Source organism: Pelmatolapia mariae, linkage group LG4 (genome assembly GCF_036321145.2).
Source record: "Pelmatolapia mariae isolate MD_Pm_ZW linkage group LG4, Pm_UMD_F_2, whole genome shotgun sequence".
Lineage (NCBI taxonomy): Eukaryota > Metazoa > Chordata > Actinopteri > Cichliformes > Cichlidae > Pelmatolapia > Pelmatolapia mariae.
This window is the reverse complement of record NC_086230.1, coordinates 10,908,220-10,926,936: the sequence shown is the minus strand read 5'-3', so window position 1 is coordinate 10,926,936 and position 18,717 is coordinate 10,908,220. Positions and strand designations below refer to the sequence as shown.

The 18,717-nt window shown below is 37.3% G+C and overlaps 1 protein-coding gene across 2 annotated transcripts in view; it reads right to left on the bottom strand.

Moving 5' to 3' along the window:
* st13 (ST13 Hsp70 interacting protein) overlaps positions 1–18,717 on the bottom strand; it is a 37,511-nt gene that overhangs the window by 3,174 nt on the left and 15,620 nt on the right. For both annotated transcript variants that reach the window (XM_063471420.1, XM_063471421.1), the window contains exons 5-8: positions 1,463–1,536; positions 1,250–1,316; positions 1,042–1,126; positions 825–935 (exon numbers count right to left, since the gene is read on the bottom strand). In XM_063471420.1, coding sequence (XP_063327490.1) covers positions 825–935; positions 1,042–1,126; positions 1,250–1,316; positions 1,463–1,536 — 337 coding nt within the window. The remainder of the gene's footprint in view (positions 1–824; positions 936–1,041; positions 1,127–1,249; positions 1,317–1,462; positions 1,537–18,717) is intronic.

Here is an 18,717-nt window from a genome sequence, read left to right as displayed (position 1 = left end):
GCAGAGCCTTCAGCTTTGAGGCCCCAGTTCAGATTCATGAGACAGACACCCTCTGAAATATCCTTTAATTAAGAAGCCACTACTGGGCAACAATACATTTTCTCTACTTTTTTTCTTTTCCTTCACCCCCAACAAGTTTTTTTTAAATAAATAAAACCGAACTGAACTAATTGAATACAGTGAAGCAGAGCTGACAGAGATCTGCTTAACATCACCTCCCTTAATCTGACTCACTGAAGTGTTTTTGTCTGTTGTTGGTGCTATTTGGAGCATTTTTAAGGCCCCATTCACACAGGCCAAGAGGGAAAAATGCACATTCCTCCGTCTGTTTGGTGATTGGTGGTTGCTGAGGGCTGCTGGCTGTTGCTAGGTGAAAGAGGGTGCTGTACCAAAAAACCTTGTCACATGTAGTTTGCATGGAAGACATCAACTTGTCTGCAAACTTCAAAATTTTACTCTCCGACTGGTTGTGAAAGCTGAAAAAGTGCGACATGAACCAGAAATGGAGAATATTCGCCTTCAAAATAAAAGCATGTCTTATCACTGCAAACATCATGAGCACTGACCAGTCTCGAAGCACGGAGACTAAAAATGGAAAATGCGTACACATTTGGACTATGATGTCTAGTATATATATCCCAGGACTAAAGTAAAGGGCTTGGGTAGTACATTCATTTTAAAGAGAAATGTTAATCAAACCCCATCACATGATTAAATATTACCAAGCCCATTTAGGGGAGTAATTCAGGCCTGAATGATGCTTTTGTGGAAGTTTGGAATGAGAGTTTGGCTATGTTGCCTGTGCAGCAGAAGCTCTCTCGTACCTGTGAGCTTTCCCCCTCCACTTGTAAGGCTGTGCAGAGTCTGGATTGATGCTGATGGCTCTGTCACAGTCTCTTATGGCTGCGTTGGGTTTCTGCATCTGGATGTAGACACTAAAACGAAGAGAATAACCAGTTACACTCAAAGGCATTCAGAACAGACGGTATCTGAGGGAAGAAGAGGCGGTGGTTTCAATTGAAGGACACAGTGGACTCTCACCTTGCTCTCTTGGCATAGAGGATGGCAAGGCAGGGGTTAAGCTTGATGGCTTCAGTGAAAAGATCCAGAGCTTTCTGCAGATCACCTAAAATATATTTAAAATGAGACATTACAGATCATAGAGTCATTTTAATTTATTTTTCCATGTACAGGGAGAAGCATTCAGGAATTGCATTCACTGTTCATTGTAAACAGACCATCAACCCACCTTCTCCTAGAGCGTTAATGGCCTCCATCTTCTTCTCATTGGCCTGGTCCATCATTTCCTCTGTGACCTGTGGGAGAGTATGGATATCTATGCCTCAAGTCTGTCTAAAATTTAAAATATAGTAATTTCTCTGGCTCTGAATCTTAGTCAGGGGCTCAGCTTCCAACTAAGATAGGGTTTAAATTTTGATTTAATGTATGTGCATAACTTTACCTCAATGTCTTGAAGCTCGCCCATTTCCTGCGGGTCATCAATGTCTGGCTCGATCACTCCCTCTCTGTCGATTTCTGAGAAACCAAACAGAAAAACATAACATAAATAATTAAGACAGGAGCGGTTTGTTCTATAACTTGGAGGGTAGACAATTACTCGCATCAGCATCCCTGCAGGACTGAACCATTATTGTTGGCGGGGAACGTTTACTCAGCTCCACACTAACTGAAATAAGTTCAATGAAATTATTGGTGTAGCTTAAAAACAGGTTAACAGCTAGCAAAAACTGCACCACATCTCAGCTACCAACAAGGGATATAATGTAAAAACATTCTGTGTTGGGATGTTACACCAATTTTTATGTGACCACATCAGAATTGTTATATATCAGCAGTGTTGGGACTAACGCGTTATTAAGTAACGCGTTACAGTAACTACGTTATTATTGTGGTAACGAGCACGGTAACTAGTTATTATGCCAAAATCGTTACTGGGATTTAGATAGGGTCGTTATTCGTTACTTCGTGTGGTGGCTATCGCGGAGCTTCCACAGATTCAGTAACATTAGCAAGTGGTGGAGGCCAGCAGGTGGATGAGGGAAAGGGGACGCAGGAGGAAGAGAGAGCCGAGGCGGCCGCCGGTCTGAGTGTCAGGTGAACTGAACTTCAGGTAAGAAGTTATGACCTGCAGTCTATCTGGGTCAGATATAAACCAAGTTTAGGTGGAGTTTATTTTCGTTATGCTGACTTTTTCGTACTGTGTACTAGCTAGCATGACGGAGTTTCTATACAGCTGGGTGGGTGCTATGATGTTACTGATGTTGAACTTTATTTTGTTCAAAAGGTTAGTTATTAGAGTTGCCAACCATCCCGTAAAAAACGGAATCGTCTCGTATTCAGAGAAAATATAACGCGTTTCGTATTGAGGTGAAAAGGAACACAGTTTGTCCCGAACTTCAGCTAGAATGAAAAAGACACAAAGCTGGAGTTATTCCGTGTCTTTACTGCACAGCTGCCTCTTCTTCTCCTCTCATTCTCTCCCCCTCCCTCTCCTGTTTCTACTCCAATCATGAAACTGATCAATTATCAGCTGATCGGCTTTTCTCTCTCGTTTGTTTATCGCCCACTTTGCGCCAGAAAGAAGAAACCAGCGGAGGTCGCGTTAAACAACAGCAGCACGTTTAAGCTTGATTAGCTGTTGTTAGAATTTATTTAATATTAATTTCTAGTATCAGCTGATGTTTGCTGGAGCCACAGCTGTAAAACCTGCTGGTCATGATATCAGTTTGGTTATCTGGTGAGAGGGAAACATGAAGATGAAACCAGGAGATGTTCTTACTGAATCATCAGAGCTGAACAGGTGAAAGAGAAACAGGTTTACCTTTTAGGTGACATGAATGAGTTGAAGGGAAGTTATGAACTGTTTCTGAGGGACAAATAACACCAGGATCCTCTTTTCTATGTAGCTGACAGCTGGTAACTGTGCAGGGGCGGGTCTAGGAAAGTGTTGCCAGGGGGCCAGGTAGGGCATTAACAGGGAGAGGGGGGCACAAAGAAGTACTTTTCTTTCTTATTCTCATTGTGTGGATGCTGTTAAGCATCCACACTATTGAGTTCCTGTTTCTCTTTATTGTGTGGATGCCCTAAAGGGCTTCCACACTATTGAGTTCCTGTTTCTCTTTATTCTTTATTCCACTATATTCCAGTTGCTTCCGTACACTTTTTGGCACTTAACTACTCCCTCAGTTTTCAGCCGATTTTCTCCGTTCAAACTCTATACTGTTCTGCTCTTTCTGCTAATGCCGGCTATGACTTTTGGTGTTTATTACTATTATACTTTTTAAAATATTACACTTTTTTCCTTTAATTTGTCCCATTGAAATGAATGGAAAACTTCCACAATTCTGCTAAAACTTGCTTGTTTTTGAAACTTAACTACTTCCTCATACTTTCACCTAGAAACTCCATTCAAACTTTAAAATGTTCTCACATTATTGGGCTATTCCTGTCTGATTCAGCTTTTTCAGATCTTCTACTGTTTTAATCTTATCCCTCTTTAAGTTTTCAGTTGCAAAATTGTGATTTTTCAGAAAATACATGCGTTGTTATGGTTGCTATGCAATTAACTCAGAGTGGACAGTCATCCATTCTGAATTTTCTCTTCATGTTCCAACAACTTCTTGCTACTCGCCCAATTTCCACTCAAGCTCCACAAATTATACATAAAAACGTAGGTATTTTTGCTGGCTTTCAGAAAATGTCACTATCATTGTTGTGGGACCTACAGATGTTTTGCAAATCTCCTCAGAGCAACACAAAGTCTGAGCAGTCTCCACAGAAAGTCAATGGAGAGTTTGTTTAAAATCACCGCTGGATTTCTCTAATGAGAGGCATTTTCGAATCGTCATATCTCCTTAATGAAACAAAGTTGAGACATGACGCTTGTGCCAATATATCTTCAGACACTCCTGATGCTCACAATTCAAGAATTTTTTTCTCACCTATTACCATTTGGCCATGAATTACATTTGTTTGAGGGTAGGAAATTCGTGCCTTGCTCAGATCTCTTCAGATTTCAAACTCTGGAAATGAGGCACTTTTTTCTCTCGTTATATCTTTTTGATGGATTTCCACAGAGACCTGAAAATTTCCATGACTGTTCACCAAACCCTGCTGTTTCTTACGGTGAAAGAATGATTTTGATGCTCCATATAGATTTAGAGTTACAAATCGTTGTTTGAGGGCAAGTCAAGGCAGTTTTGCTTTGCCTCTACTCAGTTACAGTGCATTACGCGTCATATATCTTCAATAATTTGTATTTTATCTCTGAATTATGAAGACCTGCAGATTCCCCCATCTCTTCTGAACAAAACGGTGTCAGAATGAGCATTCTAGCCCCTACGGTTAGGAAATTATGGCCATTTGTTCGAGGGGAGTCCTGAATGTGAGAAATACACTGAAGAAGACTCATACTTCTCTCTGTGTCTGTGTGTGTAAGTGCTGATTACAGCAGGTGCAGCCAATTTAGCTGACCTAGATATACCAAGCCCAGACTCTTAACAGCTCCTGTTCCCTTTAGGCTCTGTGTATGTGTGTGTGTATCAATATTTCTCCCATGTTAAAGTATTACTCCTCCATAATAGTATTTCTGCTAAATCAAAGTACTTCTACTACATCTTAGTACTTCTGCTCAATCATAGTATTTCTGCTAAATCATAGTATTTCTGAGAAATCATGGTATTTGTGCCAAATCATGGTTTTGGGGCCAAATCATAATATTTATTTTATGTGATGAGATTAAGTGGAGGTATGTCTGTTATGTTATAGTATATGTGCTGAATATAGTATATCTGCCAAATCATAGTATTTATCCCAAATCATAGTATTTATGCAAAATTACAGTATTTATGCTAAAAAGCAGAAATAGTACCTTTTAGCAGAAATTTCTGTCAAAAGATATTATTTGTGTTAAAACATAGGATTTCTGCTAAATCATAGTATTTCCGCCAAATCATAGTATTTCTACTTATTCATAGTACTTGTGCCAAATCATAGTATTTGTACCCAATCATAGTATTTCTGCAATATCATTGTATTTGTGCCAAATCATGGTATTTTTTTGCCAAATCATGGTATTTGTGCCAAATCATGTTATTTGTGCCCAATTAAAATTTTTGTTATGTTATAGTATTACTACTAAGTTGTAGAATTTCTGTTATGTTATAGTATATCTGCTGATTATACTATATGTGCCAAATCATAGCATTTATAGCAAATCATAGTATTTGTGCCCAAACATAGTATTTCTGCCAAATTGGAGTATTTCTGCAAAAACATACTATGTCTGCAAAATCACATTATAACTGCTATGTTATAGTATTAGTACTAAGGCATACTATTTCTACCAAATCGTAGTATTCCTTCAAAATCATAGTATTACTGCAGTTTCATAGTATTTGAGCGAAATCGTAGTATTCGTGCAAAAACATACTATGTCTGCAAGATCACATTATAATTGATATGTTATAGTATTAGTACTAAGGCATACTATTTCTACCAAATCGTAGAATTCCTTCAAAATCATAGTATTACTGCAGTTTCATAGTATTTGAGCGAAATCGTAGTATTCGTGCAAAAACATACTATGTCTGCAAAATCACATTATAACTGCTATGTTATAGTATTAGTACTAAGGCATACTATTTCTACCAAATCATAGTATTCCTTCAAAACCATAGTATTACTGCAATTTCATAGTATTTGAGCGAAATCGTAGCATATGTGCAAAAACATACTATGTCTGCAACATCACAGTACATCTGTTGTGTTATAGTATTACTACTAAGTCACAGTATTTGTGCCAATTCGTAATATTTGTACTAAATCATACTACTCGTGCCAAATCATAGTATTTGTTGCAAATCATAGCATTCAAATCAAAATATAGTATTTGTACTAAAGCATTGTATTTGTACGAAGTACAGTATTTCTGCCAAATCATAGAATTACTGCAATTTCATAGTATTTTGAGGAATCCCTTTTGTTATAGTATTACTTCTAAGTCATAGTATTTTAGCTTTGTCATGGTATTTGTACTGAAACAGTATTTCTGCCAAATCATAGTATTACTGCTATTTCATAGTATTTGAGTGAAATTACCCTGTTTCTGCAAAAACATTGTATTTCTGCTAAATCATAGTATTTCTGTTATATTAAAGTACTTGCACTCAATTATAGTATTAGTGCCAAAGTTTAGTATTTCTGCCAAATCATATTATCTCTGCTAAATCATAATGTCTGCCAAATCATAATATTTGTGCCTAAGCGCAGCATTTGTACCAAAACATTTGTTTGTTCCCCCTGCAAATTTATGTGAATTTGTACACTGTAATATCGCTGTATTACGTAGTGGCTAAGTAGGAGGCTGACTGTTACTGTTACTCATCAGTGTACATAGGTCATCTCTTGTGTTGGAGTGCCCTCTTGTGGCGCCTTTTGGGTAGTGCCTTAGTAAACGTGAACACTGCATCTCTCTCATCATATCTCCGCGACGGAGGCACAAAGAGCTATGAAAATCGCAGGCAAAATACACCAAAGTCCGCTGATTCACCCAGTACAAGGATTATGCTGCTAGCCCTCCTGGTTTTTGAGTTACACAACGTTTTGTAACACCAAAAAACGGCGCTTTTCGCCTCTCACCGCGATCTATTTCTGATTCCTGATGTGTTAGTTTTTCAGCCACCTGCCCCCCTCCCAGGTGGCTCAATCAGTAATGACACGGCTCTGCATCTCAAAGGTCGTGGGTTCAATCCCACCTTGGTCAACATTTCTTTTTCACTACAAATTTATACACTATCACAGACCTGTAATTTATATTGCTATTTTTTTCACTACAAATGAGTAGTGCAAAAACATACTATGTCTGCAACATCAAAGTATATCTGTTATGTTATAGTATTACTACTAAATCACAGTATTTCTGCCAATCCACGGAGTCTGACTGTTACTAAGTGCATCAGTGTACATAGGTCATCTCTTGTGTTGGAGTGCCCTCTTGTGGCGCCTTTTGGGTAGTGCCTTAGTAAACGTGAACACTGCAAAGAAGTGGTATCAGACTGGTTTTGTAGTGGAGGAATTTGTTGCCAGTTTCTTTCATCTTTAATCCGAATTCATGTTGTAATGTAGTAGTACCACAATATGGCAGAAACACTATGTTTTGGCACAAATACTTTGATTTGGTATACTTTAGCTTCTTCACCCCTTTTCAGCAAAATTTTCATGCTTTTTTCACCCCTTTTCATCACAAATTCCAGCTTTTTTGGCTGTTTTCAGAAAAAAAACTCTTTTCAGCAGAAACTCTGCTGATTCATCTCTTTTCAGCGCAAGTTTCTGCTTCTTTGCCTCTTTTCTGCAGAAATTCTGCTGATTCACCTCTTTTCCAGTTTGGCTCAATGAGTATCTGAAAATTTTCAGCCTGTTCTGCTCTTTCAGAAGAATTTCAGCTTTTCCACCTCTTTTCAACACTATTTCAGCATTTTCACCTGTTTCGAGCATACAGTTCTGCTTCTTCCCCTCTTTTCACAACAATTCAGTTTCTTCGGCCCCCCTGCATATTTTTTCTCTCATCATATCTCTTGTTGGAACAAGAACTGCTTTGGCTCAGTGAGATGAGCAGCTACTGTGATTGCTTCTCTCCGTCTTTTCTGCAGAAAGTATTACTCCTCCATAATAGTATTTCTGTTAAATCAAAGTACTTCTACTACATCTTAGTACTCCTGCTCAATCAAAGTATTTCTGCCAAATCATGGTATTTGTGCCAAGTTATGGTATTTGTGCCAAATTAAAAATTCTGTTATGTTATAGTATTACTATTAAGGCATAATATGTCTACCACATCATAGTATTCCTTCAAAAACATAGTATTACTGCAATTTCATAGTATTTGAACGAAATCGTAGTATTTGTGTTAAAACATACCATGTCTGCAAAATCACAGTATATCTGTTATGTTATAGCATTACTACTAAGGCATAGTATTTCTACCAAATCATAGTATTCCTTCAAAATCATAGTATTACTGCAATTTCATAGTATTTGAGCGAAATCGTAGTATCCGTGCAAAAACATACCATGTCTGCAAAATCACATTATATCTGCTATGTTATAGTATTACTACTAAGGCATAGTATTTCTACCAAATCATAGTATTTTTGCAGAAACATTGTACTACTGGTAAATCATAGTATTTCTACTAAATAATAGTATTTCTGCCGAATCATAGTATTTGTTTCAAATCATAGCATTCGAACCAAATCATAGAATCATAGTATTGGTGCCAAAACATTGTATTTGTACAAAGTCATAATATTTCTTCTAAATCATAGTATTTCACCCAAATCACAGTAGTTTTGCTAAAACCCAGTATTATTGCCAAATCATCGTATTTGTACCCAAACATATCAGTTCAACTTATTTAACTCTTCTCAACAGCCCAACACCTCTTCTTCACCCCGTTTCAGCAGAATTGTGAGTTTTTTCACCCCTTTTCAGCACAAATCCCAGCTTTTTCAGGTGTTTTCAACAGAAATCTCTTTTTTAGCAGACATTCTGCTGATTCACCTGTTTCAGTGCAACATTCTACTTCTTTACCTCTTTTCAGTAGAAATTCTGCTGATTCACCTATTTTAAGCAGAATTTTCAGCCTTTCACCTCTTATCAATACAAATCTCAGTATCTTCTACTCATTTCAGAAGGAACCTTTTCACCTCTTTTCAGTACAAATTTGAACTTCTGTACCCCTTTAAAGCAGAATTTCGCCTTTTCACCTCTTTTCAGCAAAAGTTTCTGCTTCTTCACTTGTTTTCAGCATAATTTTTCAGTTTCTTTATTGCCATACAATCTTTGCAGCTTTTCAACTTTTTCAGTCATTTTCAGACGACAGCTTCAGGGTTCCGGCATCCACACAGCATTTTCGCAGGAAATGCAAATTTTTTCTAGTTGTGTGGATGCCCTAAAAGGGCTTCCACACTATTGAGTTCCTGTTTCTCTTTATTCTTTATTCCACTATTTGTGTGGATGCTTTATGCATCCACACTATTGAGTTCCTGTTTCTCTTTATTCTTTATTGTGTGGATGCTTTATGCATCCACACTATTGAGTTCCTGTTTCTCTTTATTCTTTATTATTCTTCAAGTTGCTTCCGTACGTTTTTCGCCGTAGAACTACTTCCACAATTTTTGTGCTATTTTCACCGTTCAAATTTTAAACTATTCTGCTATTTTTGCTCTTTCCGGCAATGACTTTTGGTATTTTCTGCTATTATACTTTTTAAAATATTAAGCTTTTTTCCTTTAATTTGTCCCATTGAAATGAATGGGAAACTTCTGCAATTCTGCTAAAACTTGCTCGTTTTTGAAACTTAACTACTTTTTCATAATTTCACATAGAAACTCCATTTAAACTTTAAAATGTTCACAAATTATTGGGCTATTCATGGATGATTCAGCTTTTTCATATCTGTTACCATTTTCATCTTATCCCTCTTCAAGTTTTGAGTTTCATTTTTGTGATTTTTCACAAAATACATGCGTTGTTATGGTTGCTATGCAGTTGGTTCTAAGTGAGCCACTGTACCTTTGGCAATTTTCTCTTCATGTCCGAACAACTTCTTTCTACTCGCTCAATTTTCACTCAACCCACACAAATTATACATCAAAACGTAGGTATTTTTGCTGGCTTTCAGAAAATGTCACTGTCATTGTTGTGGGATTTATAGAATTTTGCCAAATCTACTCAGAGCAACACAAGGTTGGAAAAGTCTCAATACAAAGTCAATGGAGAGTTTGTTCAAAATCACCGCTTGATTTCTGTAATGAGAGGCATTTTCGAATCGTCATATCTCCCCAACGAAGCGAAGTTAAGACATGAGGCTTGTCCCAGTATATCTTCAGACACTCCTGACGCTCACAATTCAAGAATTGTTTTCTCATCTATTACCATTTGGCCATGAATTGGGTTTGTTTGAGGGTAGGAAATTTGTCCCTCGCTCAGATTTCTTCAGATTTCAAACTCTGGAAATGAACCACTTTTTTCTCTCGTCATATCTTTTTAATGGATTTCCACAGAGACCTGAAAATTTCCATGATTGTTCACCAAAGCCTACTGTCTCTTACGGTGAAAGAATGATATTGATACTCCAAATAGATTTAGAGTTAGAAAGCGTTGTTTGAGGGCAAGTCAAGGCAGTTTTTGCTTTGCTCTACTCAGTTATGGTGCATTAGAAGTCAAATATCTTTAATAATTCATATTTTAATGATAAATTGTCAACACTTTAAGATTCCCCCATCTCTTCTGAACAAAACGGTGTAAGAATGACTGTTCTAGCCCCTACGGTTAGGAAATTATGGTCATTTGTTTGAGGGGAGTCGTCATTATGAGAAATAGACTGCAAAAATCCTGTGTCTCTCTGTGCTGCGTGCACCAGTTTTGGCGGGAAAAAGTGCACAGGCTCTCTGATTGGTGGATTCAAATTCAGCAGCTCCCAGGCTGCTTGACTGAGCTAGAAACTTACTTCTCTCTCCCTGTGTGTGTGTGTGTGTGTGTGTGTGTGTGTGTGTGTGAGACAGAGAGAGAGAGAGAGAGAGAGAGAGAGAGAGAGAAAGCCTTTTTATGGGATGATCTCATTGTAAGATTCAAATTCAATATATTTAGACTGGTTGACTGAATTGGATCGTGTGTGTGTGTGTGTGTGTGTGTGTGTGACAGAGAGAGAGAGAGAGAGAGAGAGAGAGAGAGAGAGAGAGAGAGACTTTTTATGGGATGATCTCATTGTAAGATTTAAATTCAATATATTTAGACTGGTTGACTGAATTGGATCTTGTGTGTGTGTGTGTGTGTGTGTGTGTGTGTGACAGAGAGAGAGAGCGAGAGAGTGAGAGAGAGAGAAAGCCTTTATATGGGATGATCTCATTGTAAGATTTAAATTCAATATATTTAGACTGGTTGACTGAATTGGATCTTGTGTGTGTGTGTGTGTGTGTGTGTGACAGAGAGAGAGAGAGAGTGAGAGAGAGAAAGCCTTTTTATGGGATGATCTCATTGTAAGATTCAAATTCAATATATTTAGACTGGTTGACTGAATTGGATCGTGTGTGTGTGTGTGTGTGTGTGTGTGTGTGTGTGTGTGTGTGTGACAGAGAGAGAGAGAGCGAGAGAGAGAGAGAGTGAGAGAGAGAAAGCCTTTTTATGGGATGATCTCATTGTAAGATTCAAATTCAATATATTTAGACTGGTTGACTGAATTGGATCTTGTGTGTGTGTCTCTCTGTGCATGTGTGTTTCCATATGTGTCCATATTTGTGATTGTGTGACTGTTATACTTTTTTCCTGATTTTTCTTTTCATTTAACAATTACATTTGAGTTACCCTTTGCATGTTCAGCATTTTTTCCGCTGTCCATTTTGCTTTTCCAATTTTTCTATTTAAGTTATTACTATTGTGCTAAGTCATAGCATTTCTGCTGCTTTTCAGTATTTGTGCTAAATACAGCATTTGTGCTAAATCATACTATTTCTGCTATTTCATAAGATTTGTGCTAAATATAGTATTTCTGCCAAATATAGTATTTTTGATTAATTATAGTTTTTCTACCAAATCATAGTACAGTTTTACTGCTTTTTATATGGCTTCTAAGACAACCAATCATATCCGAGGGCTTGCACATTCAAATTTGCATATTGTTGCCATCATGGCTTCCCAGCCAGCCAATCATATCTGAGGCCTTGCACATTCAAATTTGCATATTGGGGCATTCATGGCTTCTAAGACAACCAATCATCTATGTCATATATCTATGATATTTCATATTTTTATTTTAAATGGTCAACATTTCAAGATTCTCCCATGTCTTCTGAACACAACGGTCTAAGAATGACCGTTTTAGCCCCTACAGTTAGGAATTTATGGCTGTTTGTTTGAGGGGAGTCCTCACTATGAGAAATAGACTGCAAAAATCCTGTCTCTCTCTGTGCTGTAAAAGCCTGCACTTGATGCACCAGTTTTGGCAGGAAAAAGCACACAGCCCCTCTGATTGGTGGATTCAAATTGAGAATCTCACAGCTGTTTGACTGACCTAGAAACATGCTGTTAACAGCCCCTGTTCACTTGCTGATGCTGTGTGTGTGTGTGTGTGTGAGCCTAAATGTGTGTGTGTGTGTGTGTGTGTGTGTGTGTAAGAGAGAGAGAGAGAGAGAAAGACACACACAAATAAGACGCTGTTCTTATTTGTATTTCTAAATGTATTTTTAGTTTATTTTTTCACAGGTGAACAAAAATTAGTTTTGAGTGAACTTAATCATGTTACTTTTTATTCAGCTTGTCATTTTACCTTTCCAATATTTTCACTTAAGTTATTACTATTCTGCTCAATCATAGTATCTGTTCTAAATCATTGTTATTAAGCTATATTGTAGGATTTCTGCTAAATCATAGTATTTCTACTATATTATATTTTTCTTTCTAAATATAGCATTTCTGCTATAGAGTAGTATTTCTGCTATGTTATAATATTTATGCTAAACTGGAGTATTTTGCTAAAACATAGTATTTATTTAAAATTACAATATTCATAGTATATTACAGTGTCTCTGGTAAATCACAGCATTTCTGCTATGTTGTACTGTTTTTCTAAATCATAGTATTTCTGTAATGTTTAAGAATGTTTGGCTAAATATATTCTTTCTGTTATCTTACACTATTTCTCCTAAATTCTTGTATTTTTGAGAAGTTATCGTGTTTCTGATAAGTTACAATATTTCTGCTAAGTTCTGCTATGCTATTGTATTTCTGCCAAGTATTCTATTTCTTCTAAGATATTGCAGTTCTAAGATACTACATTTTAGCAAAGTTCCTTTGCTTCTGCAAAGTTTTTACAATTTTTGCAACTTTTCAGCTTTTTCTGCTAGTTTCAGCAGACAGCTTCAGCTTTAAAGCATCCACACTGCATTTTCGCAGGAAATGCAAATTTTTCTAGTTATTATTATTATTCTTCAAGTTGCTTCCGTACGTTTTTTGCTGTTTAACTACTTCCACAATTTTTGTGCTATTTTCACCGTTCAAATTTTAAACTATTCTGCTATTTTTGCTCTTTCCGGCTATGACTTTTGGTATTTTTTGCTATTATACTTTTTAAAATATTAAGCTTTTTTCCTTTAATTTGTCCCATTGAAATGAATGGAAAACTTCCAAAATTCTGCTAAAAATTGCTTGTTTTTGAAACTTAACTACTTCCTCATACTTTCACCTAGAACAACCATTCAAACTTTAAAATGTTCACAAATTTTTCTGCTATTCTTGTATGATTCAGCTTTTTCATATCTGTTACCATTTTCATCTTATCCCTCTTTTAGTTTTGAGTTTCATTTTTGTGATTTTTCACAAAATACATGCGTTGTTATGGTTGCTATGCACTTGGCTTTCAGTGAGCCACTGTAAGTTTTGCAGTCTTCTCTTCATGTCCGAACAACTTCTTGCTACTCGCTCAATTTTCACTCAACCCACACAAATTATACATCAAAACGTAGGTATTTTTGCTGGCTTTCAGAAAATGGCACTATCATTGTTGTGGGATTTATAGAATTTTGGCAAATCTCCTCAGACCAACACAAGGTTGGAAAATTCTCAATACAAAGTCAATGGAGAGTTTGTTCAAAATCACCGCTTGATTTCTGTCATGAGAGGCATATTCGAATCGTCATATCTCCTTAACGAAGGGAAGTTAAAACATGAGGCTTGTCCCAGTATATCTTCAGACACTCCTGACGCTCACAATTCAAGAATTTTTTTCTCACCTATTACCGTTCTGAGATGAGTTACACTTGTTTGAGGGTAGGAAATTCGTCCTTCGCTCAGATTTCTTCAGATTTCAAACTCTGGAAATGAGGCACTTTTTTCTCTCGTCATATCTTTTTTTTGGATTTCCACAGAGACCTGAAAATTTCCATGACTGTTCACCAAAGCCTGCTGTCTCTTACGGTGAAAGAATGATATCAATACTCCAAATAGATTTAGAGTTAGAAAGCGTTGTTTGAGGGTGAGTCAAGGCAGTTTTCTCTTCGCCTCTACTCAGTTATGGTGCATTGCAAGTCAAATATCTTTAATAATTCATATTTTAATGATAAATTGTCAACACTTGAAGATTCCCCCATCTCTTCTGAACAAAACGGTGTAAGAATGACTGTTCTAGCCCCTACGGTTAGAAAATTATAGCCATTTGTTTGAGGGGAGTCCTGACTATGAGAAATAGACTGCAGAAATCCTGTCTCTGTGCTGCGTGTGTGTAAAAAGAGGTGCACCTGTTTTGGCGGGAAAAAGTACACAGCCTCTCTGATTGGTGGATTCAAATTTGGCAGCTCCCAGGCTGCTTGACTGACCTAGAAACTTGATTTTCTCTCCCTGTGTGTGTGTGTGTGTGTGTGTGTGTGTGTGTGACACAGGGAGAGAGAGAGAGAGAGAGAGAGACTTTTTATGGGAGCATCTTATTGTATGATTCAAATTCAATATATTTAGACTGGTTGACTGAATTTGATCCTGTGTGTCTCTCTGTGCTTGTGTGTTTCCATATGTGTTCATATTTGTGATTGTGTGACTGTTATACTTTTTTTTGCTGATTCTTTTTTCATTTAACAATTACATTTGAGGGACCCTTAGTATGTTCAGGATTTTTTTAGCTGTCCATTTTGCTTTTCCAATTTTTCTATTTAACTTATTACTATTGTGCTAAGTCATAGCATTTCTGCTGATTTACAGTATTTGTGCTAAATACAGCATTTCTGCTAAATCATACTATTTCTGCTATTTTATAGGATTTGTACTTAATATAATATTTCTGCTTAATTATAGTATTTCTGCCATTTTATAGTATTTGTGCTAAAACATAGTATTTCTACTAAATGCAGTATTTCTGGGTAATCATTGTATTTCTATATATTTCTGCCATGTCCCCAGGGAGTCAGTCCTCTGTAAGGACTGTAATATTCAAACTTACCTATCAGGACCTGGACGGCTTCCCAGCCAGCCAATCATATCTGAGCCCTGGCACATTCAAATTTGCATATTGTTGGCTTCATGGCTTCTAAGACAACCAATCATATCTAAGCCCTGGCACATTCAAATTTGCATATTGGGTCATTCATGGCTTCTAAGCCAACCAATCATCTATGTCATATATCTTTAATATGTCATATTTGTATTTTAAATGGTCAACATTTCAAGATTCCCCCGTGTCTTCTGAACAAAACGGTGTAAGAATGACTGTTCTATCCCCTACGGTTAGGAAATTATAGCCATTTGTTTGAGGGGAATCCTGACTATGAAAAATAGACAGCACAGATCCTGTCTCTGTGCTGCGTGTGTGTAAAAAGAGGTGCACCTGTTTTGGCAGGAAAAGTGCACAGCCTCTCTGATTGGTGGATTCAAATTTAGCAGCTCCCAGGCTGCTTGAATGACCTACAAACGTGCTGTTCTCTCCCTGTGTGTGTGTGTGTGTGTGTGTGTGTGTGTGTGACAAAGAGAGAGAGAGAGAGAGAGAGAGACTTTTTATGGGAGCATCTTATTGTATGATTCAAATTCAATATATTTAGACTGGTTGACTGAATTTGATCCTGTGTGTCTCTCTGTGCTTGTGTGTTTCCATATGTGTTCATATTTGTGATTGTGTGACTGTTATACTTTTTTTTGCTGATTCTTTTTTCATTTAACAATTACATTTGAGGGACCCTTAGTATGTTCAGGATTTTTTTAGCTGTCCATTTTGCTTTTCCAATTTTTCTATTTAACTTATTACTATAGTGCTAAGTCATAGCATTTCTGCTGATTTACAGTATTTGTGCTAAATACAGCATTTCTGCTAAATCATACTATTTCTGCCATTTTATAGTATTTGTGCTAACACATAGTATTTCTACTAAATGCAGTATTTCTGGGTAATCATTGTATTTCTATATATTTCTGCCAGGTCCCCAGGGAGTCAGTCCTCTAAGGACTGACTGTAATATTCAAACTTACCTATCAGGACCTGGACGGCTTCCCAGCCAGCCAATCATATCTGAGCCCTGGCACATTCAAATTTGCATATTGGGGCCTTCATGGCTTCTAAGACAACCAATCATATCTGAGCCCTGGCACATTCAAATTTGCATATTGGGGCCTTCATGGCTTCTAAGACAGCCAATCATATCTGAGCCCTGGCACATTCAAATTTGCATATTGGGGCATTCATGGCTTCTAAGCCAACCAATCATCTATGTCATATATCTTTAACCCTTGGGGTTCTATCCTGGCCATTTGTGGCCACTTCACTTTTCTTTTTTCAACCATTTCTGTTCTGTTAATGCAAATGGAATGAAACTTTCCAAAGGTGTGTATTTTTTTGAGATTTTTTAATTTTCAACATCAGCTCCTTAATAATGTCAATAATATTCACTATACACTAAATAGTTCCTCTTGGTTCTATCGTGGCCATTTGTGGCCAATTGAAACCCATTATAACCACCTTTTTTGATTCCTTGTTACTGACAGTACTATATCATGCGATTTAGGTAAAATTGCTTTCATTCTAAACTCAACACATGAAAATTGTAGTTTTTAATGTTTTTCACCAAATTACATCATTTACCCATTTTTGGCCAAGCAAGCAATTTCATGTAATATTCTGAGTTTCTAGTAGCGGCCTTTGATGGCCTACCACACTCCAATGGACCAAAATAATGAAACAATTTTGACATAGGTTTGATCTTAAGGATCTAATAGTTTGTGTTTGTGCATGACATTCCAGTACAAACATTTATTTGCAAGATAGACTGGAATAAATTCAAACATTACATAGGCTGCAGTGAATTTCTGTGGATGCAGGATATTGAGCTTTGAGGTTCCCAGTCAAACTTAGCTTTGAAGCACATGTTAAAAGCACTTTTACTCTTGTATTTTTCATCAAAAGATACCATACCCAAAATATCAACTCTAGAAACAAAAACAAAAAACAAAAAAACCCCAATCACGGGACATTTTGCAGAGTTCAAACCTGCAGCTGCAGCTGGAGCGTAAACAACAACAAACACTATTTGCAAACGTGTCCTGGAGTTTATGCAGGTGCAGACAGAGCTACTGCTGTAAGTAAGCCTAACAGCTTCCAGATCATTTATTCTGGCAATATGGCAATTAGATCATTACTGCTTCAAGCACTGCCTATATGATCTGGTCAGAGAGCAAGGACAGCAAGCAGTCCTCTGCCCTTGAAGAAAATACATCTGCCCAAGATGAAGAAACCTCCTCTCCAGAAGATGAGGGGACAATCTTCAAAGAGGCTGACTGCATCACCACTGATGTTGAGTTCTAGCCAGTGCCCGAATCCTCTTCTTTGGGGGAGGATTGGGGTTGGGGGGCATAGGAACATAGGAGCATTTTCTGAGACCGAGGAGCTGGCGACTCAGTGGATCCGCCATGAAAGGAAAACCATGTGGGTCCCACTACTGAAGAGAGACTGCACCACAATCCATTTCCCCTTAGGGGTCACCCTAGTCCTGCATTAGCAGCCTGAGATCTACTTTTGACTTTTTTATAACAAAGGAGATCTTTTAGCTGCTGTGCACCCTTACAAACCTGCACGGGAGGCCAAGGTGTGAGGATTGGATGATTATAGATGAAGTGGAGATAAAACCTACACCAGAATAAAGCAATACATAGCATGTTGGATGAAAACACTGGAAGTTCTCAGGAAGTAAAAAAGGCATGGGGTTCAGACTCCAACTGACGGAGGAGCTCCGAGGACAACGTCTTTCCTTCGGTCACATTGGCAGAGGAACTCCTCAGATGAAAACCGGCACAGGGGAAACAACCCAGAGCTTCCTCCTCAGCTCCTCCAGTTGCAACAGAGGAAGATTTTGTTGTCTGTCTTTGGCTTCACCAAAACTACCACAGCAATATCCCACATGCCAAAGCAACGGAGGAATATGCTTCTTTTGACAGCAACACACAAGGAACCAGCAGTCGGTGATGGGGAATAAAGGATGCGTGAAAGGAACGGAACAGCAGCCCCTTGAACCAGGTGTAGAAAGTGTGCCTACAAAAACCACTCTAATGTGGTTAGTACATCTTGCTGCTAATGAGGATGCACACAGAAGCACACAGATACTGGAATATAAATTTTGATCATTTTATTGGTGATTGCAGGGATTATTTGGTCATTAAATTGCCTTTCTGGCCACTAACACACCATGTGTGACATTGCTTTTGGCCATTCATTCCCCCCCCCCCCCCCCCCCAAAAAAAGAAAGAATAAATAAATAAATAAATAAATAAATAAATAAATAAAGTAACAGTTACTGTTACTGTCCTGCATTGATGATAAAAAACATATTAGGTTTCACCATTTATATGCTAAAAGATGTGAACTTTATTACTATTTTTACTATAATAATACATAATATGACTGGTATTCAAAGGGTATAATATCAGAATTTGAATTATATTTTGGTTTTTATGACTATAAGCGGTGCTAATTTAAAAAATCAAGCCAATGATAATAGAAAAATGTTTTAATATATATGAATTTTATAGCATTTTGTAAATGTAAACGGGGGGTGGCCATTTTTGGCCACGAACAAGCTGAGAGGGATTCTTTTTTGTTTTTCTCTCACTGCACAAAAAAACAAAGATGCATAAAACTCATTGATACTTTTAATTATTGCTATGCATCTAACC